The 27,714-nt window shown below is 39.3% G+C and overlaps 1 protein-coding gene across 1 annotated transcript in view; it reads right to left on the bottom strand.

The window, feature by feature from the left end:
- LOC118852989 (microsomal triglyceride transfer protein) overlaps positions 1-24,586 on the bottom strand; it is a 62,507-nt gene extending 37,921 nt beyond the window's left edge. Inside the window, exons 1-4 of the mRNA XM_036762769.1 lie at positions 24,401-24,586; positions 12,893-13,080; positions 8,688-8,831; positions 1,615-1,722 (exon numbers count right to left, since the gene is read on the bottom strand). Of these exons, the coding sequence (XP_036618664.1) occupies positions 1,615-1,722; positions 8,688-8,831; positions 12,893-13,080; positions 24,401-24,461 (501 nt within the window). The 5' untranslated portion in view covers positions 24,462-24,586. The remainder of the gene's footprint in view (positions 1-1,614; positions 1,723-8,687; positions 8,832-12,892; positions 13,081-24,400) is intronic.
- Positions 24,587-27,714: the final 3,128 nt, after the last annotated feature.

The raw sequence follows: 27,714 nt of genomic DNA, 5'->3' as shown, positions 1-27,714 counted from the left end.
GAGAGAAGGGTAGACAGAAGAAAATGAGATGGCAGGGAATACACAGTTTAATAACCATAACTTTGATTGTCAATGATATGAGCTCACCCACAAAATAGAAGTGGATAGCAAAACAGATTACGAACTAGAATCGAACAATATATTGTTTAAAAGAGACACACTTGAAACAGAAAGACACACAGTTAAAATAAGGTGCTGGAGCAGAATTAGTTATGCTTCAGCTGAAGTAAAAAAGGCAGATGTAGCAATTATAATCTCTGAGAAAGCAAAAGCAAAAACAAACAATTAAAAGAGATAATCAGGAAAACTACATTTTACTGAAAGGTAACGTATACGATGAAATGATATAAAATTTTTTACAGCAAATATCTCTGATAAAGGCCGCATTTCTCAAATACATAGGGAATTGAGCTAAATTTATAAAAATAAGAGCCATTTCCCCATTGACAAATGGTCAAAGAATAAAAACAGGCAGTTTTCAGAGGAAGAAATCAAAGCTATCTATAATCATACGAAGAAATGCTCTACATTACAAATGATTAGAGAGATGCAAGTTAAAACAACTCTGCAGTGCCACCTCACACAGAAACGACAAATGCTGGAGGGGATGAGGGTAAATAGGTGCACTAATAAATGGTGGTAGAGAATTAAATTTGTCCAACCATTCTAGAGAACAATTTGTAACTGCCCAAAGAGCTATCAAACTGTGCATTCCCTTTGATCAGTAATACTATTACTAGGTCTGTATTCCAAAGAGATCAAAGAAAAAGAAAAAGGACTTATATGCACAAAAATATTTATAGCATCTCTTTTTTGTGATGGTAAGGAAATGGAAACTGAGGGGATGCTCATCAATTGCGGAGTGGCTGAACAAGATGTCACATAGGATTGTGGTGGAGTACTACTGTACTACAGAAATGACCAGGGCAATGGTTTCAGAAAATCATGGGAAGACCTGTATGAACTGTTGCAAAGTGAAGTGAGCAGAAATAGGAAGTCACTGCATACAGTAACAGCAATATTATAATGATGATCAACCAGGAAGGACTTCGCTGCTCTGAAAGGACTCATGATGAAAAAATGTTAACTTTCTATGAGTGTAAATTCAAGTAAAAATTTTCACTTTATTTTTCTTCCCCTTTTTGTGATATGGCCAATATGGAAATATCTTTTGCATGATTTCACATGTATAACTGATATACTGCTTGCCTTTTCAGTGGGAGGGAGGAAGAAAATTTGGAACTTGAATTTTTAAAAAGTTAAAAATAAATAAATAATAACGTTAGAAATAAAATAATGATGTTAAAACTCTGATCAGTACAAGACCAACCAAAATCCCAGAGGACTGATAATGAAGCATGCTACCTACCTCCCAACAGAGTGATGATGGATTTAAGATGCAGAACGAGACATACATTTTTGGATGTGACCAATGGGGAAATCTGTTTAGCTTGACAATACACATTTATTATGAGGGTTTTTTCATGAAATGACAGGGAGCTTGTTCATTGAAAAAAAATTTGACTATATTATAATCCAGGGCACCAATTTCAGTTTTCCTGTTGCTGAATGAGATGTTATAGCTGTTTTATGATATCCCTCTATAGCTCATACCTCGTTGGCGGTTCCAGAAGTTAGCTGCATCTGAAACAGGCTGGCCAGTCCTCTCTTGAGATTTTGTATACCCACTGGTTCACTTGGATATGAGTAGTAGTCTGTAACCTGGGGTAATTGAAACAATCCAAAAGAAAAACAAGCATTATCAATCAGATCTCATTAAATCAATAGCAGAAAGAGTCAAATTCTTTCCCTTCATCTCTGTTATTCTAGTGCTAAGGCTTTATGTTTTTGGTGAAGAGGAGCTAATTTTCATTCCACAGAAAACTTGAGATCAGAAGGATAACGGGAGGGGGAAATGCTGAAAGCAAAGTTCCTTTCTAGAGAGAGGACGAGCACTGCTGCAGGTTGTACCCCTTTCCTGCTATAAATCCTAGATGTGGTTAAAGTGACTGGCTAAGAGATCAATCTTTGAGACCGAGTGGTTGATCCCAATCTATTGTTTGGGGACCTATAATGATCCCATTGCACTAAATGAAGATGTTTCAGGGAAGCTCAAAAACCCCAAGTCAACCTGTTAAGCAGTAACAGCTGAAGGTCCCTTTCCCACTGGCAGAGGATTTGAATATTTACTAACCACCAGTCACCCAGGAATGCCACTAGCATGATCAGAACCAGTTCCCAGGTCCAGGTTCTGTTCCCACAAAGCCTGGATCTGCTTGACCCTAATAAGAACCCTATAAAAACCTATTTTACCTGTCTTGGTGCCTAATTCCTTTGAGGGACCCAGCAGTGTGCTTAATTCCACTTAGGGCAGCAGCAGACTTATTTAAGTCTCCCTGACTGCCCTTTATCATAAGTGCATCCCTTAGATAAAGCTGACTTGCTAGAGCTGTGAGCTCCAAAGTGTATACTAGGTATGGGCAAATGCACAGTTAGGGGAAAGGATGGAACAAGACACACACTCATTAACAAAAATCACCTAATTTTATTTGATGGTATTCCCATAGAAATACCTGCACCCTTCCTCGTTGCTTTCTCCCTAATATAAACTGTGGCTTCACAAAGTAAAGGAGAAAGTTGAGCAATTATCCAAAGAATTGGATGGACACACACAACTTACAAAAGTAATTTATAACTTTGCTGGGGAGCACAGGATCTTTTCCCCTGCCCATTCAGATCATTACATCAAGGTTCCACTTCTCTTTGCCTGTGCAGACCCAAGCTTAGTAACAAATTTACTAATTGACATTTAATGGTCACTTAAATAGCCACTTTTCTTAGTTACTACAGTGATTGAACCCATGCATGTCAGGCAAGTGTTTGCCCCAGTTAAAAGGAAATTGGAACAATGACCTCAGTGTCTGAAAATGCGTGGTATCATATTTTCGAACAAACCACTGGCAATCTATCAGCCCCAAATATGAGCTTCCAATAGATCATATCATAAACTGGGTCTTTCTCCATTTTTCAACAGCATGACTGGCAGATGGTCCTATTTCCCAAGCCAAGGGTAGGTTAGGATAATGTCCAGAAGTAAAGTGAATCTAAGGTCTACTACTACTGCACCTGTGTTAGGAAACAGAGCATGATTGATTTCTCACATGATGGAGCACAGATTACGACTGACCATGAGATCACTGGCTGGGCTTCCTTCCTAGATGTTTCAAAGGGCAAGTGTTGGGATCTGGTAGGAAAAAATCCTGGAGTACTATCATTATACAGCACAACCTTCCAACCTACAAAACATGCCTTTTATTTTTATATAGTTAACCTTACATTAATTGCAACTTGGTTCTCTGATTCAACCTTTGGATAACAAATGTTTGCCAATTTTAAGGCAGATTGTCCATATATTCTGATGGCCCCATACAAGGTGTCCATAGGCCGTATTTCCTGTTAAACAACCATGGTGTATTTGCAATTAGTTATCCTCAGAGCTGAGATTTCTTAGGCTCGTATGCCTAGATCTTAAGCTTAATATCAACCTTCCAGGGTTATGTTGGGGTTATTGGGATGGGGTCAGGAATGGTCCTAGAACTCATTCTGACTGAAATCCCCTCTAGTACAAACCTGTTTTATACATGAGGTATCTCAAAAGTCTTTAATAGTTTAAAACTGCCCTAAAACTTTTGGGATACTATGTATCTACATGCCTACACACACATTTATCTGCATGTGTTTGTATGTACATATATATAAAACATATACATATATAAATGCATACATATATACATACACTCATGTACATGCTTTTCAGTACTTCTCCCTATAAAATGTAATACATGGAATGTAAAGACTTTTATTTTTGTCTTTATATTCCCAGCACCTTGCACCCAGTATCCGGGATACAGCAGGTACTTAATAAATGCTTATTCATTGATTGACTTAAGTTATACATCTACTGTATACTCTTCTTTTATGCCCACTGGTAGATCTGAGATTTGATTTTTATCTAGGCGATTTCAGAAAACACTATTTAGTTGTGACTTTTCTTTCAAGCTGGAAAATGACGGAGAGTCTGCATGGCAGAATGGAAAAGCACATTGGCTCTGGAGTCCAAAGAGCCAGGCTTCAATCCCAATCCTGACACTTCCTGTTTTAGTTACCTCAGTGGAGGGCTGGGGGGGGGTTCCCCTTCACCTCCCTAAGCTCCAGACTCTTTATCTATAAAGTGATGGGCCAGACGAGAAGGCCTCAAAGGGTGCTTTCAGCTCTAAATCAAAAATCCTATCTTTCAGATGAGATCTTAAGGGAGAATTCATACTTCTTTCCATCCTTCATGTCAGTTTCTATTATTACAATGGGACTGGCAAGGTGTGGAAGCTCTGCGAGTGCCTGGGTTTTGCTTGTCTGTGGTAGAATTACGGGAACACAGATTTAGAACTGAAGGAGATCTTAGAAGACATTTGTCCAACTCTCATTCTTTGCAGCTGAGGAATCTGAGGCCCTAAGAGGGTAAGGGCTTGCTCAGGTAGGAGCAGCTAGGATTTGAAGGCCAGTCCTCTGAATTCAAAGTCAGTGTTCTTTCTCCTAGCTCTTGGAACAGCGTGCAGTTGCATCCCAGCAGCTGTTAGTCAGCAGGCTGCATTGCTGTAGCAGGATGAAGGTCACAGTTTCACAACAGGAGGTGGGTTTGCTCAGTCACACTCTGGCCATGGATGACAACTTCATTCCATCTTGAAATGAGGGCTGGCCAGATAAGAGCCTAGAATGGTTGTCTGAAGACACCCCCCTGGGTCTTTAGACCATCAGGGGCACTTTGTTACTGACCCCATATATAGGGAGAGGGGGAAGGGGTGTCCACAGATGGGAGGAGGGGCTGAGAGGAAGCTTTCAGGCTATATCTGATGGAATTACACACCATTGAACTCAATGGGAATTGTGTATGGGCTTTCCCCAGGAAGAACATGCCTCCGCTTGGATTCTCTAGGCTTATATCATCTTTAAAGAGAACAAAAATCAAGTCCCCATCACTAAGAAACCCTTACTAGCTAATAAAAAGACTCAAAACAACAATAGGAAATGGCCTAGTAAACATGAACCAGTTCTTCCAACCATTTGAATGGGGGAGGGAGGGGATTCTGGGGTGGTGGGAAGGGGAAAGGGGGAGGGAGAAACTTTTCAAGTAAGAGGTAAAAACCTGGCAGGAAGCAGAAAAACTCAAAGGGAACCGAAGTGCGAATACATCTGCATATTTAAATGACAATTCAGCATGACATAACAGTTAGAGAGCTGGCTCAGACACATACTGGCTCAGCCATGCTGGGCAAGTCACTAACATCCCTCCATGCTCTACCTGTGGTGTCAAACTCAAATAGAAATGGATCCTTGCAGGCTGCACATTGCCTTATAAAGCCACAAATTAACATTTTCTTTGTTCTATTATATTTTTATTTCTTTTGTTAAATATTTCCTAAGACGTGTTAATCTGGTTGGACAAGTGCCCAAGTTCTGGTTTCCCAATTAAATTTGCACCTTTTAAAAGAAGCCTTTCCTGATGCCCCCTTAATTCTGGTGCCTTTCTTCTAAGATTATTTTTCATTTACCCTGTCTGTAATTTATTTATACATAGTTGTTTGCATGTTGACTTCCCTGTTAGACCGGGAGCTTCTTTGGCCTTTCTTTGTATCCACAGTGCCCAGCACCATGTGATAAATGATTGTTGATTTGACTTGACCTTGACACTTTAACGTGTTCTTAGGGGTCCAGTGTAGGTACTCAGATTATGCTGAGAGTTTTTTTAAAAAATAAACATACAACATATGTTGCCGGCAGGAGAGTGAATTTCCACTAAAACAAAATGAACTGGTGATTCTATGTGACTTCATCAGTGGTAGAAGGTGAGATGAGATAGCCAATTTCCAGGGTGGATTCTTTGGCGTGAGATGAAAAACCAGTCACTATACAATCAATTTGATCATCACAGATAGCCAAACTGGAAAATGTCACATCAAAATCAAATGAATTTTGAGGTTTAGGCTGCATGACCAAAGCTATATTTCCACTTGGCCACACTTCGCACAGGGACAGAGAGGGATGGACCATGAACACATTCTGTCCTGGAAGCCCAGTCCTGCGATGGTGAACACCAAAGCCTGATGAGTAGGGACTGAGTTTATCACAGTGTCCAAGAGTTAAGGGAGATCTGAAGCATCCATGGGGAATTTTAAACAATTTTTACAAACCTCTGAGGAGCTGGGACTTAGTGAATCTACCTAGGTAATATTGCCACATTCACATCAAAATGAGATGCCCAAGCAAGCGTTCCCGAGGACGCTGACGTGGCTAACAATTATACCAGGCTTCAACGTCACATTTCCTCCCGTAATTATTGCATTATATGCCTAGAAGATATTATCATGTACTTTAACCTGAGGCTACAACAAGAAATTCCCCTGGAATCGAGGGTTTTGAGTTGCTGAAATAATGATGTGGCAAGCATCCTGCAGCCTTTGACCTGGATGGGCTGATCTGTTTTTGTGAGTAACAAAAGACTTTGCTCTCAGGTGCCACTTAAGATTATAAAGCCAATCATTATTGTACTGGCACACGTGTCTTGCTAGGTTGGAAGAGGCAGAGGAGAAAAATAGACAGTTCCATGTCATCAAGGGCATGGCAGTTGGGTCACCAGATCTTTGAGGTGAATCAGAAGGGAGGATATCACAACTCCACCAATGAGCATGGATTTTCCCGATAGCCTTTCCAGGTCCCCATGTACTTCCTAGTCTACTGCTTTTTGTTACAGGAGAAATTTCAGCTAACCGAAGGTTTGTACAAATCTCGACTTCCCATCTTAATTATGGTAGAAGATGATCATTCCTTCAATGCTATTGAGGTAGATGTTAAGCTGCATTGTTTCTGGCTCACCCCTTTTTTGTTGTTTTTTTTGGAGGGGGGGAAGGCAGGGCAATTGGGGTTAAATGACTTGCCCAAGGTCACACAGCTAGTAATGCATCAGGTGTCTGAGGCTGCATTTGAACTCAGGTCCTCCTGACTCCTGGGCTGGTGTTCTACTCACTGTGCCACCTAGCTGCCCCATCATCCCTTTTTAATATTTGGGAAAACTGCTTCCTTTTTTTGAACCAGGACTGTGATTTCATTGACATTGGGAACTCTCAAGACTGAAACTTCCTCTTACCAATGCAAATCAGCACCTGTCTGCTGTTGATGGCTGTGGAGAACTTCCTAAGGCATTGAGAGGCGGAAAGGTAGAGGACTTGAACCCAGGCCTTAATGACTCTGAGACCTGACTTCTATCCTCCATGCCACACTGGATCACACATTTAAATATAGAGATTATGTGAAGTTCAGTTTCTTAAAAAAATGTTTTTCTTCAATTCGGTTCCATAAAGGGGCATCATATCTTCTTTGATTTACTTTCTTTGGATATTCTAATATCATCATATAAACTGTGGCTAAAAAAATATTGATGGCTATACTTTCTAGACTCCATTGTGTTAAGACCATTTTCTGGAATACAGACTCAGAATATAATTTAGGAGATGCTTGCAAATGAGTGCATTAACTAACTCTTTGAAGGAATTAATTTACTATTACTACTAATAACAGCCCTTGATATATCTCATCTCATTTACTCCTCACAACAACTCTATGAGGTGGGTGTTATCATTATCCCCCTTTTACAGATGAGGAACCCGAGGCTGAGAGTGGCTAAGTGACTTGCCCAGGGTCGCCGAAGCTAGTGAGCATTTGTGTCAGGATTTGAGCTCTAAGCTCAGCACTCTACCCACCTTCGCACTTAACCTTCAATACTACAACAGTACAAATTGTTCTTTTTTTCCTGTGAAAAGAGTACTGGACTTTAAATCAGAAGAGCCCTGTATTAAAAAACCCACTTCTGACACTTGTCAGCTGTACGACCGTGCATAAGTCATATAACTTTTTTAAGCCTCAGTTTCTTCCCTGTCATATTTACCTCACAGGGTTGTTGTGAGGAATAAGAAAGATAATGTACATATGGCACTTTGCAAACCTGAAAAGGTTCTATAAATACCAACTATCATTATCATTATTATTATTTTTAGGTCAAAATATTTTCAAATTTAGATTTAATTTCTGAATGTTCTTAATTTTTAAAACTAGAGCTATCTTGGCAATACTGTACCCTTTGAAAGTATATGTTTGCTTGATATAAGTCATTTGTAATCAGATTGGTTTTTTAAATCACATATAATCCTTATTATTCTGTTCATTTCTCTAAACTTTTGTGAACACCACATTCCACCATCTTTGCAAACTCTCTTCATTTGCTATTTAATACAACTTCTCCTAATGCTTATCTGTCATTGGTGAATAACATCTCTTTCTTTATTCATGTACCCTTCTTTATAAATATTTTCATAGAAATAGCAATCATAAGTGGATAGAAAATAAAAAGAAATCCAGTGCCCTGATTAATCACATTGTTTTCTAGCAGATCAACTTGTGGACCTTGCTTTATTAGCTTTGTCTATGATTCTCTATGTCCTCACAGAGGTCACTAAAACATCTATTTGTGGACAACCTTTTCCATTTCTATTGACATCACAGGGTCCTCTCTCTGTAGAAGGGAAGCAAAGGTGAGGATGGAAAAAAGAAGATGTGGTACTTTTAAAACTGCTTCTTACCTTTCCTCGAGTCAAATGGAGAAGCACAGGTGTCTGCAAAGCTGCCAAATTGTTTCTTCCTATGATTTGAGAGACTTTTTTCCCATTGAAGATGTTCTTTCCTCCTTCTCTTTGATTTGCATTTTCAACATTAACATCTTTTATCTGTAACCAAGTAAGAAGTACATTAGGAAAACATCCTGTACCTCTATCCCCAAAGAACTATGGGAAGTGAGATGGGACAAGCTATTATAAGGTAAACAAGAATGGAAGTAAACTCTTTGGGTTTTTACCACCCCCCCCCATCCCCAAGATTTGGCTTCACCAAAGATTATAAGGTTTAAGGAGATGGTTAAGATGGTCACCTGAGATCAAATATCTATTTGATTGGGGGCATATTTTTAATATGTCAGAGACTTTAGTAAAATTAATATGCTATTTTCAATTTCTTGATTAATTCAGGTAGATTCCCACACTACCTCCCCAAAACCTTCTTGATTCTTATTGTACATAATTCAGAAAACTATAATATCATATGGAATCAGAGAATTTCAGAGAAAGGACTCTTATGTCCCTTCAAGGGACATCTAGTCCAACCTATATGTGAAAAGAGCTCCCTCTATACTGTACACTTCAAAGTAGCATGGAGCCTTTGCTTAAAGCCATCCAATGGAGGACAGAAGTCACTACTCCAAATGCAGCCCATTTCATTTGTGTATAGCCTTAATTGTTAGAAAGTTTTTCTTCCCATCGAGACTAAATAATTTGTTTCTTTCCATTCATTGCTCCTAGTTCTACTTGTTACTGCTAGGGAGAACAAATCTATTCTCTTTTCTATAGCACCATTCAAATACCTGGAGTCAGCTATCATGTTTCCCCAAGTCTTTACTCCATGCAAAGCATTCCAGTCCCTTCGATAACTGTATATGAGACCCTTCTCCATCCTGGTTGTTCTTCTCTGGATCTTCTACACCCTATCAACAGTGTTCCTAAAATGTGTTGTCCAGAACTGAATATAGTGCTTCAGATCAGAGTATAGAGATACTATCATCTCCTTATTCCTGGAAGTGATGATGCCATTGCCGCCCATAGAATGCCATATTACACTATTGGCTCCTACTGAGCATGCAGTCCACTAAAACCCCCAGATTTGTATCAGATGAATTGTTATTGGGGCAGCTAGGTGGCATAGTGAGTAGAGCACTGGTCCTGCAGTCAGGAGGACCTGAGTTCAAATCCTGCCTCAGGCACTTGACACAGTAGCTGTGTGACGTTGGGCAAGTCACTTAACCCCAATTGTCCTGCCGTCCCCTGCTAAAAAAAAAAGATGAATTGTTATCTAGCCATGCTTTCCTCATCCTGTACTTGCAAGGTCAAGCTTTTGAATTCACATAAGGCTGTACAATGGTCCCCGTTATATTTAATGTTATCCAATTTGTCCCAATCTTCTTTCATGTCCAGATCTCTTAGAATTCTGACTGTCATCCAGTGTGTTAGCTATTCTACCCAGCTTCGTGTCATCTGCAGAACTGATAAGCATGCCATTTATGTCTTTATCCAAGTCACTGATCGAAATGTTTGAAAACACAAGACCAAGCATAATTACTCCCTGGAGAGTTCCTTCAGAGTTGACATCAGACTATTAATAATTATTTTTGAATAGAGTCATTCAGTCAATTCTGAATCCTTACAATTGTACTATCATCAAGTCTATACCTTTACATCTTTTCCATAAGAGAAACACAAGTGCAAATTCCTTTGCTTGGCATTCAAGACCCTTCCCAATCTGGCACCACCTTATTCTTCTAGACTTATCTCATCTCATCCCCTGTGTGGACTTGCTGCTCAAGCCAAACTTGATTAAGCAGTGTCCCTGCATATACTCTTGCTCTCTAGCCCTCTCTCAGGCTTTGTTCATGATGTTCCCTAAGCCGTGAATATTCCCCCTTTATTTTTTTTTTGGAGGAGGGAAGGCAAGGCAATTGGGGTTAAGGGACTTGCCCAAGGTCACACAGCTAGTAAGTGTATCAAGTGTCTGAGGCCAGATTTGAACTCAGGTCCTCCTGGCTCCAGGGTCAGTGCTCTACTCACTGTGCCACCTAGCTGCCCCAACATTCCCCTTTAAAGCCCGTCTCAGGGTCCTCTTCTCCATGGAGCTTACCCTGATCCCTTGGGTCAGTAAAATCCTTCCCTCTTAGAACTCATGTTATTAGACCACGGTCTCAGTGGCCTAGAGTAGCTCTCTAATGTAGCTCTCACATAATACTGGGTGGAATAATTACCTGCCTGTATGCCATCCCTATACTAGACTGTAAAATCCATAAAGACAGGTATGAGATCTCATTCAAACTTTGCCTTTCTTCCAGTGATTAGCACCAGGATCTGCAACTAATCAGTGCTAAATAAATGCTTATTGAATAAACGAGTGAGTGAATAAATAAGAACAATCTTTTATATAGAGTATAATAACCCAATGAGAAACAACTCAAACAGTTCAAAGGACTACTCACTTTTTAACTAGGCTAGAAAGATATATAGATGTTAGACATAAGCATTCTATTACAAGAAGAATAAGAAAACAAAAGTGACTTAGACCATGTATCTGAGAATAAATCCCATTTTAAAGTATTTTAATATTCCACAGATTTACTTGCATTGGATCAGATAATTTTCCATGTAATATCATATATCTCTCTCCATATAACAAAAATGTGCCTATCACAGGGGTGTTTTCCTTAGCCCTTCATGCCACCAAAGCGATACTCATCAAGGATTTGATAGGACTCTATTGTATTTAGGAAACAGGAAACTATAGTTCTAGAAAATGACTCAGAAAGCCATAGATTTTTAAAGCTGAAAAGTATGTTAGCAGTCATGCAACAACTCTAATTTGTGCCCAAGTTCCTTCTACAACATGCTAGACAGCTGGTCATTCAGCACTGGTTCAAATGCTTCTTGTGATGTGAAGCCCTGTTCATTTTATTTCTGGACAGCTCCAATTGTTAAAATGTTCTTTATTTTGAGAGAATATCTGCTTCCTTATAACTTCTATCCAGTAAATCCTGCTCCTGACCTCTGAAGCAACACACTAAATTATAATGAGTAAATGTAAGACACCTCAAGGAGGTTCAAAAAGAGGAGAAAGTCCAATATATTAAAAAATATACTAATACTTTTTATAATAGCAAAGAACTAGAAACAAAGTGGGTTCATATCATTTGTGGAAGGGCTGAGCAAATTGTGATACATGAATGTTGTATCATAAGGAATGATGAAAATGAAGAATTCAGAGAAACTTAAAAAGACTTATATGAACTGATACAAGCAAAATAAGTAGAACCAAGTAAACAAGTTATACATTTGACACAATAATGTAAAGGAAAACACTGCTAAAAGCCATTGGAACTCTGATTGATGGAGTGAAGAAGTTAGAAAATGGATGGTAGAGTGTATCTGCTGCTTCTCATAGAGGGGTGGTGGACCTAAGGTGCCTGAGGAGGCATATATGAAACGGCATGGTCAATTTGTTGATTTGTTTGCTTGCCTGTACTGTACTTAATGGCTACGAGAGAGGGTTGTACAGTGTGAGTGTGTGGAGTGATCAGTAAAAGACAGCATCAATAATTCTTAACAGAAGCCGCTAGGTAGTGCTGAATTCTGAGCTTGGGAATGAGGAATATCTGAACTCAAGTCTTGCTTCAGACGCTTGCTTAGCTGTGTGACCTTGGGTTACTCACTTAACCCTCTCTCAGTCTCAGTTTCCTCATCTGTAAAATGACAGGGTTGCACTCATTGGCCTCTAAGATTCTTTCCTCTAAGCTCAGTGATCCTCTGGTAAGCTTCTTTACAGAACTATTTCACAAACATTTGAAGATGGTTGTTATGTCCTACTTTACCCCTCAGACCTGCTCTTTTCCAGACTAAACACTTCCAGATCCCCTAAATCTTCTTCCTGTGACAGTCCTTCCCTCATTTACCTGGTCACTCTCCCTTGCACATTCTCTAGTTTGTCAGTTTTCCTTAAAGTGTGGTGCCCAGGAGTAGACACCTTTCTTGGTGGCGCAGAATATGGTTACCCAAGTTCCATGGCAGATAAAACCCATGGGTCCACTTCAGCGATTGGTTACAAACACATAAGAACACAGCCCCTCCCTCTGTCTAGATGCCCATCTCCAGGTTTTTCACTGACATGCAGGTTTTCTGCCTGAATAAGGGAAAATGCTCACTGTGATTTTAATCAGCTGGTCATCATCTCCATCTGGATTCCTCCACAGCAGGACAACATCCACATTGGAAGAAATTTTGTAGCCCGCGCCATCCTGGAGTGATTCTCCAACCTGGTTAACAAACACTTCAGTGGAGTATGTGAGCTTATACAGCCTGTCATTGTTCAGGGAGAGTCCAGTGGTGTGTCCTAGATGAGGAACGTAAATTAAGACATAAAAAAGCATTTTTTAATTTTTTTAATTTCCCACCGTAAGTTTGCCATTCTCTAAATTTATTTTATTTAAATTTATTATTATTATTTTTAAATTTATTATTATTATTAAATTTATTTAACAATTTTCTTCTTTAATAATATCCTTTCTTATGTCTGCATTTTATTTCTAGGCAATTAGGTGTCCAGTGCAATGGACTTGGAATCAGGGAGACCTGAGTTCAGGGTGAAATGTTTAACAACCAGTTTTATGAGGGTGTGGTGGGGGGGGGGGGGAGGAAGTACACAGGACACACTTTAAAATCTAATCTTCATTGTTGTCTTTTCCCTATCACTCTCTTAAATCTAGACAATTAACAAAATAATAAATCAAGCTCTGAATTGTAGCCTTTGCCAATTTCCTAGCTAGAAATGCTTACACTGAAAATTTAACAATCAGTTTTTGGGATCCCTAGGGACTGACTCCAGCAATTATAATGACCTGAGTTCAAAACCCGCCTCAGACACTTACTTTCCTATATGACCCTGGGAAAGGCACTTAACCTTTCTCAGTCGCAGTCTTCTCCTTTATGGAGTGGGGATAATAATAGCTCCTATCTCCCAAGGTTGTTGTGAGGATCCAATGAGACAACATTTATAAAGCACTTAGCACGATGCCTGGCATGTAGTAGCTGCTCAATAAATGCTTACTCCCTTCCTTTTCTCATCCCCCTTATGCATGATTCTCAGAGGGCTTCACCAGAGTACCAAAGGGGTCCCTAACACCCAAAAGGTTAAGATTTTCTGAGGTCAAGTGATTGCCCCATAGTCACAAAGGGATGAGGCTCCAGAAGCAGACAGCCCCGAAGTCTTCCTGACTACATTCTCTATGGGAGCACCTTACTTTGCTTCAAGTACATACAGCAAAATAAATTAATTTAATAAATGATACCTAGGAGAGGTTCTAGCAAAGCCAACTTTAGTGAGCCAATAACAATTACTTGTAATTACAGGGGCTTTTTGCGGGGAAAAGCTTAATAAAAACATTCAGTGTTTAAAAATCTTTTCTTAACTAAACATGCCTCCAATCTAATTTGCTATGCCTATTTGTTGAGCAAATCCTTCTCATACATTGTAAGATTAATTTCATTGCCTCTTGCCTTTGAAGAATCACTAGCAGGTTCTAAATAAATGAGGTTTCCTGTAGTACCTTATCAGAAAATCAAGGAAACAATTCTGTGCAGTGGCAGGAACATGAGATGTAGAGAAATCTGAGCTGGGTTTGAACCCCTTCCTTGTCACCTACTACCTCTGGGCTCTTGGACAAAGTTACTTTCCAACTCTGGGCCTCATTTTTCTTCTCAGTAAAAGAAGGGGGCTGGCCTGGACAGCTCTCGGGTCTTTTCCAGCACTAACACTATGAAGCAATTGTACCTGGGCAGGAGCAAATCAATGTCATGCTTTATCTAAAAGCTACATAGAGTCTAGGACTTAAAACAATAGGAGTAACAGTTTACCCACTCCCTTCAAGAGAGAATTAGAAATAATTTACTTAAAAGGTTCTTCAAAGAACTTGAAGCAGAGTAGATAGTCATCAATTAAGGTACAACTTAAAAAATTGGTAAGTGAATAACTATAAGAAACAATGATGAGGCAGCCAGGTGGTGCAGTGAGTAGAGCACCAGCCCTGGAGTCAGGAGGACCTGAGTTCAAATCTGACCTCAGACACTTGACACACTTACTAGCTGTGAGACCTTGGGCAAGTCACTTAACCCCAATTGCCCTGCCTTCCTCCCTCAAAAAAAATTAAAAAAAAAAAGAAATGATGACTATGAGGAATTGGAAGAAGCTTGGAAAGACTGTTATAAATCAATGCAGAATGAAGTGAGCAGAACCAGGAGAACAAGATACACAATGACTGCAACAATATAAATGTAAATTTACATTACAAAACTAAAAATGTAAAAAACAAAACAGAATAAAATATTACGTAATTATAATGGCCAAGCTTTGGCTCAAAGAAGAGATAAGAAAATTTATCTTCCCTTCTTTGCATAGATGGGGGACAATGGATGCAGAACTTTTTTTTGCTAAAGTGTTTTTTTTCTTTTTTTACTCTTTGTTACATGGAATGACTCTATGGCTAGGGGAAACAGGAGGGGATTTCTTTGGAGAGAAAGAGTTACAGAAAAAGACATGAATTAAACCAATTTTTAAAATACTGTGCCACTAGTTGTGTGAAATCAAGCAAGTTGCTTTGCCCATTTAGGTCCCTGTTTCCTTATATGTTAAATGAAGGGGTTGTAACTAGATAGGTGATCCAGCTTATCACCAAGGTTCCTTTTATCTCTAAAGTTCTAGGATTTCAGAGACCAAAAAAGGAGTCCCAATACAGCTTTACAATTGAGCTAGGATTAAGGCTCAGCAGCCAGGGAGCCATTCAGGGCATGCCACACCAGGGGCTGGGGCGGGGAGACACTAGGGAGCACTTTTAATATGATTTTTTTAAATGCACTTATGATTAATGTCAGAAAACACTGGTCTCCATGGAGGTGATATTTCTTTCATGATAAAATGCTACATGGAAGACAAAGACTCCAGTAAACAATAACACACCACAGGATAATTTTCAGATTAAAAAAAAGGGAGATAAATTTTCAAATTGAGAGGTAGGGGAGAAATATATGCAAACCTTGGAAAATGACTTTTCCTGGCTTTCTCAACATATGTTTTTCTTTTCCCCTCTTGGTATCTCCCTCTGTCTCTCTTTTTAATTTTTTATTTTTATTTAAGAACTGTGATTATATCTGGATCAGAAATTCCTAGGAAACTCCTACCAATACAGATCAGCAACAACTCTGCAATTTACAATCTAAAAAAATTGTTTGGGGACCACTAGAAGGGACATGACTTGCCCAGGGTCACACTATCAGTAGTATATCTATCCATTAAACCGGTCTATCTTCTTAGTCCCTTACCTTAAAAAAAAGTCTCTCTCTCTGTCTCTCTCTCTCTCTCTCTCTCTCTCTCTCTCTCACACACACACACACACACACACACACACACACACACACACGGACACAGACTCGGACACTTGCCTTTAAAGTACAAAAGAAGAACAGAAAATAAAGAAACCTGAAGTGGAATTTGTCCCCTTTTGAAGAGTGACTAAATGAGGACAACTGTCCAGCTGTGCCAATAAAAGGCAGGAGATAGAGAGCTGACTCAGGAAGACGAGAGTCTGGAATCCAGGCCCTTCTGGAGCCCAGAGCAAATCCCTTCAGTTCTCTGGGGTCATCGCTACATCTATAAAGTGAGGACACTGGACTGGATGACCTCCAAGGTGCCTTCCAGCTCTAAATCAATGATCCCCTCATTTCTGATCCTTACCCCTATTCCTCCACCCTAAAAGTTTCTACTACAATTTTGAGCTCATGTTAAATTGAACACTTTAAAAGTTAGACTTTAATTTGACAGCCTTTTCAATCTTTTATTCTATAAGTGATTTTAAACACTTTCTCCTTTTGATGCCTTTATGTATTTCAAAGGCACACCCCAAATGGTCAAAATGCATTAACCAAAAGGAAGAAGTCTGATGGTAGAATTACAAACACGGTTTTGGGCTTGCTAGGGAGATAGCCTATAACCCTTCAATTCTTCCTTGGCCTGCCAGAGGGCTATTTCTCACATCATAATTATAACTGGTACCTATTCCATGCCCTCTTACTTTTGATTTATTATTTATCCCAGGATCTGAGGTGATGGTACTTTGGGTCACCATGCCCTTTCCCATTCACCAAGTATTTGTGAGGTAGGTCAAACTCGCAGTGAAAAACAAAACAAAGAAAGATAGGGAGACAGTGTCTCACGATAGATGAAGGTGAACAAGATCTTCCCTCCCTTTCTTTGCCCTTGAGAGAGGCTTAGTGCTGGGAGAATTGAAGGGAGGAGCAGGGAATAAGGCTGCACCCCTGTTCACCATGTGGCTAGCAGGGACTGGGTGGCCTTAGCATCCAGTCTGCTACTCGAGTGCCACCACCTGACCCCAAGATTCTACTGTGGGTCATTAGGAACAATGGATAGAAAAGCAGAGATGCAAAACTTCCAGCCATAATGACCAGTATCATGAGTGGGAACCTGAAACACAGGCAGATTCCAGACTGGGAAATTTAGGAAACCTCAATGGCTGGTGAGACTAGGGGAGGATAGCTTTCTTCCGGTATGATTTCCTGACTCCGAGAGGAGTCACAAACATACAACTCTTTCCCCTCAATCTTCCATGACTCTGGAAAGCTGGGAGGACTGGAAAGTGGTTGTAGGTTTAGAAGATGATTAGATGTAGTTTTCCTTTTATTTTTGATATGTACAATGCAGAGCATAGCCATAGAATATTGATTTTTTGTTTTCTCTGAATGTGAGGAAAAAGGAAAGAAAAATTCTAGATGTCAGATGGGTGAGTAGCAAGCCTGAGCCTTTCCTGTACAGTCAATTCTGCCTTAACGTTTATTTTGAAAATGTGAATTTGTTCCAACAGATTGATATATTAGAGAATAATCAGGATAATTTTAATTTCAAGTTTTCTTATATGAGGGTTTTTTCAAATGAGGCAGTTTTAATAGGCTATTCTTTTATTTTTGGAGGCAATTGGGGTTAAGTGACTTGCTCAGGGTCACACAGCTAGTAAGTGTCTGAGTCTCAGTTTGAGCTCAGGTCTTCCTGACTCTGGGGCTAGAGCTCTATCCACTGCACAACCTAGCTGCCACCCCCCCTTTTAGGAGATTTTTATTTTCTAAACATCACTATTTCAGTCTCTCTTGAAAAATATGTTTTGATGGGTTTCTTCGTATATTAAGTTATCCATAGCTCCATAGCATGTATGAAGTATATTCATAATTCACCAAACAGTTCTTTTTCTAATACTGAAGAGGCTTAAGTTCATTTAAAGGTTTGTATTATTTATCAACCAAGGCATCAAACAGTAAGAATGCAGAAAACCATACTACTTCACAATAACTCAGAAAACGCAACTCTTCTGACACCCACAAGCAAAATTCACATATTTTTCTAGGCAGGATGCCATATTTGTTGCATATCTTCTAGTTCGTAACTACCCACCCTTACCCTCCTCCATGGCTATAACTATATTCTTAGTCTCGGAGACTCAGAGTTGTGGCCCAAAGAGGCCATCTTCTCACCTGTAGCCATCACAGTCTTCCACTTTACTAGCCCAGGCCCAGTGGATCCCAGGACACAGCCAGAGCAGCAGCCCAAGGCCACAGATTACACCACTATTTATTTTAATATTTATGTTTTTTTAACCACTTAACATATCCAAAACTGTGCTGCCAGTTTTACTAGGTTCCTATCTTTTTTTTTTTTTCCAATGCATCACTGAAAAATGTTTTAGTATTGCAGGACTAATCTCATTTTCCCCACAAACTCTGTATTTTATTGCATAATTTTTAAAGGCATGGTGATTTTTAGGAAAATATATGTTGTATTATAACAGAACTGATTGCATTTGAACAATTTTGTAAGTACATGCTATATCATACTCTATGTCAACTTTGAATCTGGACAGTGGGGTTTTCCCCAAAAAAACTTGCTCAGCCATGGGCAAAGTGGTGGCAGGAGAGCAGCTCTTGTGTGTGTGTCAGAGAGACCTTAACAAAACCACTGAAGCTGTTGAATATGGTGGTGCACCTGCAATTCCTCCTAACGTGGGAGGCTAAGACTGGTGGATTGCTTGTGTTTGTGGGTTCTGAGATGCAGTAGGACTAAAGCCAATTGGAACTAAATCTAGAATCAATGTGGTCAACCCCAGGAGCAAAAGGCCACCAGGCTGCCTAAGGAAAGGAGAACAGGTCCCTGTCAGAAATAGAATAGGTCAAAATTTCCTTACTGATCAACAGTGGGATCAGGTCTGTGAGTAGTTGCATTTACTAAGTGTCTAATATATACTGGGCAATCATAGATGGGCAATGTTTTTTTTTATAATTTATTAAGCATGCTGATGGACAATGGAGATAGAAGCTGATAGTTCTCTACAAGAGCATTCCTTTATTTATAGGCCATGGCTGTTCAAAATGGTCTGATAATAATGCTAGTAGGAAATGCTTAATAAATAAATTAGGGGCATGTCCTATTTGCTTCTCTCCTCTAAGAGCTATGTGTTTTATCCAGGAACATGCCAAAGTAAGAGTGAACAGTGGTGGTGGGATCTTTGACCTATCATTATTTTTTTTTATTTCCTTAAAGACTTTGTCCCTTAAAATTTTGTCTAGGGGTTTGTCATTATGGAAGTTTGCTTAATTTATTAGAAGATTAGATCATAAACTGCTCCATTAGATTGCAAACTCTTTGAGGGCAGGAGCTGTCTCTTTTTCTTATTTGTATCCCAAGTGCTTACCATAGTGCCTGGCACATAGTAGGTGTTTAATAAATGTTAATTCAATTGAATTGAGAGAAAAGAAAATTATTTCACCAGTTAGTAATTTAGAGAAAGATTAGGGGAATTGATAGAGGGTTAGCCTCCTAGGAAGGGAGTCCTGAGTTCAAGTCCTTCCTGTGACACATGTAGGCAATGTCACACTAGACAAGTCACTTTATCAGGGCTGCACACAATTCTCCAAGACTGGAAATTGTGGAGCAACTGCTGATCTGCTTTGGGAAAAGGAGATTCCCCACCAGGGGTTCCCTAGACCTCGTGAAATCATAGGTACTGATTCCGCTCCCTCTTTCTACAAAAACAGAAATGGGCCCTCCTCCAGCCCACACAATCACTGTTGTTTCTAAAAATAAATAAAAATATAATTAAAATAGTACAAATAAATACAAATATTATTTTAAAATAAATAAGATTTCCAAATGTCACCAATACACGTTTGTTTGGTTTTTTAAAAATTCATTTTGTTTTGAAAATTTTCCTACTACTGATCAAAATGATGTGACTACAATACCATGTAATAGAATAGCTTTTGGCCATCATCATTTGCATGAAGCAGCTTAAAAGCAAGAAAAGTGAGGACTACTTTTTTGGGGGGAAATATTAGGTTATATTTAGCTATAAAAATGTATTTGTAGAAAAAGTCACCTTTCTTCAGTATTCTCTAATAATGGTTCAAAATGTTCTCATTCCATCATGACTCTCTGCTATGGGTTTTTTTTTTAAACTTTTCTATTACTAATCAAAATAATATGAAAATAATACATGGTAACAACAACTTTTGACCATAAAGCAAGCATTATTTAAAATAAGTACAGTAAGAGAATATATTTTTTCCCCAAATTTCTTTCTCATACATTTGAAACTTCCAGTGACTTGCAATAGTCTTGTGTGTATATATTATACATATATAGCATATATACACATACATATGCACACATATATATGTATATTTACACATACACATATATGTGGGAAACAGATGCCTCAGTGTGTTATTACTGCTTTCCTGATATTTTTCTTTTACCCTTTCAGTATTTAGCTGGTTGTATTATCTCTATTTTTAGCCTGCTAGATATGGAGGATCATTTAACCCTTTTCTGTTACTTCATATATGGCTAGCTTTATATTCAGCAAGGTTGTGTTCCACGTTGTAGATAAAGAAATCATTTCATAGGATCACAGATTTAAAGTTGAAAGGGATCTCAAAGGCCTCTTAATTCAACTCCCTCATTTTACCACTGAGGCAGGTGAGGGCCAGAGAGCTCATCTGATTAGCCCAAGGTACTAAGTGACAGATCAGACATTTGAACACAAGTTGGATGATTCCAGGTTCAGAACTTTCCTTGATTGAAGAACAGAAATTTGAGTACAAATCCAGACATTCCCAACTTGTACCCCAGAATTTAATTAGAAGCAGTATAATCTCTTTAGTTTTAGCAACCTTCTTAGGAAATGTCTTTAAAAGGAATCTCCATCCTGTTTAGTCAAGCTCAAATGAATGGAATAGTAGGTAATTGGCTTAAGCAAGAAGATAAGGTAAGCCACAACTGAGATCTGAAGAGAAGAACAAAATGATTGCAAAGCGGGTAGAACTTTGGAGTAAAAACAGACAGAAATCAGTGGGAAAACTCCAGGGAATGAGAGAGGAGGGTGTAAATAAAGGGTAGAAGAGGTCAGGAACAGCTGAGAGCAAGAGAGAGATAAGGGATGGAAAGTTTTAAAAACAATAAAGGATAAAGAAGCAAAAACAATGTTACATGCAATAAGATGTACGGATATGTTACATAGACTTAGGTATAAAAGTACTAGACGTTATCAAAGTTCATGGTAGTAGGAAGAAAAAGATTTAGGAAGCAGAATATAAAGTAGTGTATGCTAAAATGCTCTTAAGGTTAAGGCTGCATTAAGCAAATAGTTTATTATATCATGATATATTATCTATATAAGGTTAGGCTAACTAATTAAATATATTAAGTTAATGAAAAAGAAAGCTTGACATCAAAGTCTAAGGGAAAGGCAGATGGAGCTGGAATAGAGAAAGGCCATCCAAAAAGCATTAGTACCACACTTTAGGGGCAGGGCATAGAACTCGAGAGTGAGAAACAAATTTTTAAAAGAGGGAAGAAAGTAGTGTGAAGACTAAAACAGAAAGGAGGGGAAAAGGTAAAGGTCTGTATCAGCATTTGATGCTAAGGACTAAGAAAGAATCCTACATGACTGAAAGCTACCACTGACCAATAAATCAGCACCATTTATTAAGCACCTACTAGGTGCCAGGGGAGGAATCCAATTTCAAAATGTGCGAGAAGGTGAAGCAAATAAAAGAACAGCCACAGAAAATGTGAGCAAGAAAATTACAAAAAAAAACAAGCGAGGATCCATAGAAGAGATATGAAAAGATATACCCACCCCCCACCCCTTTGGAGAGGTAGAAGGTCCTTAGGTGTGGTACAATGCACATATTCAGACTTTTTCCAATGTATTGACCAATTTTGAACAGAGCCTTCTCTAGGAGGAGGGAAATTTTGGTTCTGGCATGACCAAAAAAATTAATAAATTTAAAAAGAAAAGAAAATATGATCGAGACATAGCAACTATTCCAGAGAACTGTCAGAATCAAAGAGGGGAAACTAAAGGGCACTAAAGTGGGAAGGAGGTCTTTGGAGCCAGAATTAGAAGGAATGAAATCAGGAAAGCATGTGGCCTGGGCTGGAAATGGCTGGAATATTATTAACAAGTATAAATAAGAAGAGATTGATAATTTAAAGCCTTTGATTCCTTCACCCCTGGAATGTATCCTTGATATATCCCAACATCCACCCTAGTCCTTAATTCTTTCTCCTATCCTAAACCCCACCAGCATCTCCTGCCCTTAAGGAACCACCCATATCTTCTCCCATTTTTCTCCCACCTCCCCTCTCCCCTCCAAAAGGAGGCTTAATGGATTCTTTATTCAAAATTCAATAGTTTATCCTGAAGGGCCAATATTTTGAGATATTAGATGGGGGTCAAAAGTTGAGCACAGACTGATTTTCAGTGTGGACTATTAACAAATAGGTATCAGTCATTAAAAAGACCATGCCAATTCTATAATTAAATCATGATACTGTATAACACAGAAGGTTGAAATGTCTGGGTAGGGACAGCTGTTAAGTCCTGTGCTCTTTATTAATATACTTGGCACGCACAGTATGTGCATCTCAAACTCTTAGCGATCCCAAACATCATACTTCCCATATTTTGTGACATTAGATATTTCATACTGGGGGAAAAGGCCTTAAAAATGCTTTATTAGATGCTTCTAGAAATACATTTCCAGATCAACAGAAAGTGAAAAAGCTGATAATTCAAAGCAACCCCTTTCTCCAGTATTTCTCAAAGAATTATATAATTGCGCTTCATGTTAGAGACTATTATCTGTAGTAGTTCCATTTCTTGGCAGATCACTAGATGCTCCCCAGGCTGCCAGGCTCAGCCACATGGGCATTTTACTGGATTTCTACTGAACATTTGAAGTGTTGCCCAAGCATGGACTGACTTAGACTGGTTTCTTAAAATGAGGCATAAAGAGGTTAAGTGACTTGGTCAAGGTCACAAAAATTGTAAATGGCAAAGCTATAATTCAAGCCCTGAACTGCTGATTCCAAATCCAGTATTCTTTACACTATCTCAGAACTAAAGAAAAATTATTATGAACATAAACATTTAGTGTGGTGAGTTTAGAGTAATCACACATATCAATTCCAACCCATCCCCTCTTGCTCAAGCAACCAAGAATAGTAATTTCATAAACTAATTTTTACTATAAAAAGAACTGAAAAGGCCACATTACACTTTGAATTTTAAAAGCCATGAATACATTAAATATAATTCCCACCTAGAGAAAAGACATCATGAAAGCATTGCTTGTAGTATTACCTAATAACAAACTTTCTAAGTTGCTTGGCCTCTTTTAAATGTTTTAGCATGGCTAGCCTAGATAGTATTTGCTTCAAAACTGAATGAGGACCATTTATCATATTAAAATGTTTATGAAACGTTTCTCCATTGAGTCTTATACAAAAGATTATTTTAAAATTGTCCCCCACCAGAGCTACATCACACTAAGTAGGGACCTTTTAAAATTAAGAATGCCTCTTACTCTTAATTAAATCATATATGGCTCTACCAGTTAACTGTATCTGAAAACAGAAAGTGTAAATTAGTCATTCAGATTTTTCAAAGATGGCAAATTTCCCACTTAATAATACATAATTGTAATTCTTGTGAGTTGCTCATGGTGTCATAGTTTTGGTACTGATAAAGGACAACAAAATTTAATAGATTCTTCACGGTTCCCATTCATGCTTCTCTGGCCAGTAGTAAGAAAATGGCTCTGGGGTTTTTTATGAGAAGTTAGGGAGAGAGGCCTGCAAGTCCCATTCAAACTGGGGTCTAATTTTTCCTGAAGGCGAAGAAGTGCCACTAAGCATGGCATTGCTAAGCAACTCCAGAGGAAATCATGGCTCTAGACCTCCTTTTACAAGTCAAATGAGGGAGAAACATTCTGTGAATGAACAGCTCCTTGAAACAGGAGCAGGCTTCTTCCCCCCCCACCCCGCCCCAAGGCAAGTATGAATGGGTGATTCAAGCAAAAAAGCAATTTGGTTTGGCAGACTAAAAACTCCAAAAAAGCTCAGTTTTGTTCAGTGAACGTCAGGTTTCAAGTGTGTTTTCCATCCCCCCACCCATCCCCAGTTCTGTCTTCATAACCATTCTGGAAAAAGGCTTTATGCAAGACTTTTCTTGGTCCTTTTTTAAAACTAAAATATGCCATTTTTACTCCCCAGTGATTCAGTTTTCAAAAATCAATGGGCAGCACAAACTTACCTTTAACAGACGCAGAGTATGAGGAGATGAAGCAAAGGAAAAACACTGCCAGATGAATCATGGTTGACTCTGGTCGGGTCCACAGCAGTGCATGGAGCTTCGGGGCAGGCCGGCCTGCACCCACCAGGGAGCTGCTCTGACTGCAACCGAGCAGGAGGAAAAAAAACGTCAGCACCTGAGACAACCAGGTTTATCTCCAGGCAAAGGGCAGATTCCAAATTCCATCCTCAGGGCCTAAGGTTAATAAAGTACTTTCCATTAATCATTAAGCACAGGGGGGTTGCAGATTTTACCCCCTTTTTACAGTTTCCCTTTTTTCTCCTTTCATTTTGGGGAACTAGGCCAGAGCAGCCTCGCTCTAGAGCAGGGGTCCCTTCACTTTTTTGGTCTCCCAGATTCCTTTGGAAACCCACGGACCCCTTTCAGAATCATATATTTAAGTGAATAAAATAACATAGTATTACAAAGTCAATCAGTCAGTCAACAAACATTTATTATGTGTCAGGTACCTACTAAGAATACTAAGGAAGAGGCAAAAGACTGTCTCTTTCTCTCAAGAAGTTACATCCTAATGGGGAAGAAAATATGCAAATGTCTGAACTACACATACTTACATATATGTGTGTGTGTCTCTAGAGAGAGACACACATATATCTACACGTGTATATTTATATATACATACCTACATATACATGATAAATGGAAGTAATAAACCCAGGGAAGGCACTACTAGCACTAAGGGGGACCAAGAAAGGCTTCTTATAAAAGGAGGGATTTTAGCTGAGACTTGAAGGAAGACAAGAAGCAGAGACGAAGAGGGAGAGACTTCCAGGGATCAGGACCAGCTGGTGAAAAGTCTCACAAACCAATTATATTGAAATACAGTTATCAAACATATGTATGTGTATATATATATGTATGTATGTATATATGTGTACTTAAAAGGTCACAGATGCCAAGTTTCTCTCCCTGGAGAGAAAATGGTGTCAATATGGTGAAAAAAGAAGCAGTTCCAAAGGCAGCCAGAGTAGGCTTTAATTTGAATCTTTTGGTAAGACTCTACAAAAACTGAGGCTGACCAGGAAACCCAGGGATAATAAGCAATTCTAAGTGAATCCACTTCAGAAATTTGGGGGAATCACAGTATCAGAGCTGGAAGCAATCTTCAAGGCCATTGAGTCCAAGCTCTTTATTTTATAGGTGAGGAAACCGGGGCACAGAGAGGTTAAGTGACTTTCCCAGGGTCACAAAGCACATGTCTGAGAAAGGATCCAGCTCAGGTCTTCCTGACTTCTAGCCTATTGCTCTATCCAGGACACCTCTTAAATGCCTGGTGGGAAAGGGAAGAGGAGAGAAGTAAAAAAAAAGAGGGAAAAATGGGAGGAGGGAGAGGAGGACTGGGAAAGGACAGAGAGAGGAGAGGGAGGGGAAGAGGGAGAGAGAATCCTACGTATCTTTGAGATATTGTCTGTAATATGAGCTCCATAATTTTTGAAGCAGTCTCAATTATACAATAGTGGGATACTATATCTGTGAAAAAACAATTATATACACATGCACTCACATACACTCTCTCTCTCTCTCTCTCACACACACACACACACACACACACACACACACACACACACACACATCCTTATCATGGCATGTGGCTGGTACCAAAACTGACTGAAGGATCCCAGTGCCACCTGAATTCTCTCTCCGGCAGTCAGTGTGCAGGAAAATGCCAACAATGACCAATTGTCCCTAAGGCAGAGTTACCTAGGTAACATACCTAGGGCTTTTAGGCATCTCCAGAATGACTTTTACCACCCTAAGCTAGGCCAGGGACCTTTGCAGCTGTCTTGATAAGTCCCAGAGTGAGGTCAAACTATGCACTTCCCTCTCTCTCTTCCTCCTTCCTCCCCGCTGTAATGACCTGCCATTCATCTCCATTCTGCCCACCATTCAAGACTCCACTTGGATGCCATCTTCTTTCGAAGACTTCTTGATCTTTGGGGCCCTGTATAATGAAGGCAGAATTTATGATTTCAAAGAGAATCATATATATGTCTGAAAGGTTCAGAACTGCAGGATATAAGGAATTCTCTAGGTAGGAGGCAGAAGAATCAAAGCATGTATTTAAGCTCCAAAGTAACAGACCCACGAACCAGCATCCCCATTTTGATATTTTGATCGAAAGCTTCCAGGCTCAATAAGTCTGCCTCACAAGAGTAATCAGGAGGCCACAGAGAAGCATGATGGTATAAAGCAAAATCATATACATGCTTCCCCTCTACGGTAAAAAGATTACCCACTGGCCTCAAGTCCTTGCTCAGCACTTCTCGGTCCACACATGGGTCAGCTCTGCTACTGGCAGCTCCTGCTTCAGCTTCGGCTGTAGCTGTCTCTGGCTCCAATGGAAGCTGTTTTTAACAATCTGGCTAGCAGCTTCTGTGGGGGTGTAAGATCCACCCACAGCTTCTGCCGGCATGCTGGGAAAGCACAGGTTCTTTCGATCTACTTAACCAAGGGAAGCAAGGTGAAGGGGTTGACTGGGAAAGCACAGGTTCTTTCGATCTGCTTCACCAAGGGAAGCAAGGTAAAGGGGTTGACAAGCTTACTTTAATCTAACATAGGCCCTCCCTGGAGTTAGCCTTACACCACCAAGGTTCCACACCTAACAGGGCTCTGGGCCTAGGGTCCAGCACCCAGCAAGGCTCAATGAGATAAACTGAGTCACTCAAAGAAAACAAAGGCCATTCTGCTTACAGGCCCCATCCCATTTAGAAGTGAACTCTCCCTCCAATGAAATTCCATAGCACTTTGTTCATATCTCTCTCATGATCCTTAAATTCTATTCTTCTACTGACCTAAAGTTATTTACCACCTTGCCTTCCTCTGCTATTCCCCTTAGAGTTTCACTGATCTTTTGTAACCCTCCTAGGACCTTGCACATAGCAAGAGCTCAATAAATGTTTATTAGATGGATGAATGAATAGAGAGAAGGCTGACATCAACCCACTGACCCAACCCAAAGAATAGTGCTTGGACCCTGGCCTACTCAGTCATAGGTGATTGAGACTAAAATGAAAAGTTCCAAGAAAAGACTCTTAAAATGTTTTGGTTTAAGTTTCCTATAAGCAAGAGGAACCAAAGGACTACTCAGAGCTCCCTACATTAAAAATAGGAGAGAAAAAAATTTTAAAATATACACACACACACATATATATATATACACACATATACATATATATGTATATATCTATCTACCTATCAATCTATCTGTCTGTCTATCTATCTATCTATCCAGATTTAAAGAGAGATCTTCACTA

Source organism: Trichosurus vulpecula, chromosome 6 (genome assembly GCF_011100635.1).
Source record: "Trichosurus vulpecula isolate mTriVul1 chromosome 6, mTriVul1.pri, whole genome shotgun sequence".
Taxonomy (NCBI): Eukaryota; Metazoa; Chordata; class Mammalia; order Diprotodontia; family Phalangeridae; genus Trichosurus; species Trichosurus vulpecula.
This window is presented reverse-complemented; position numbering and strand designations above follow the sequence as displayed.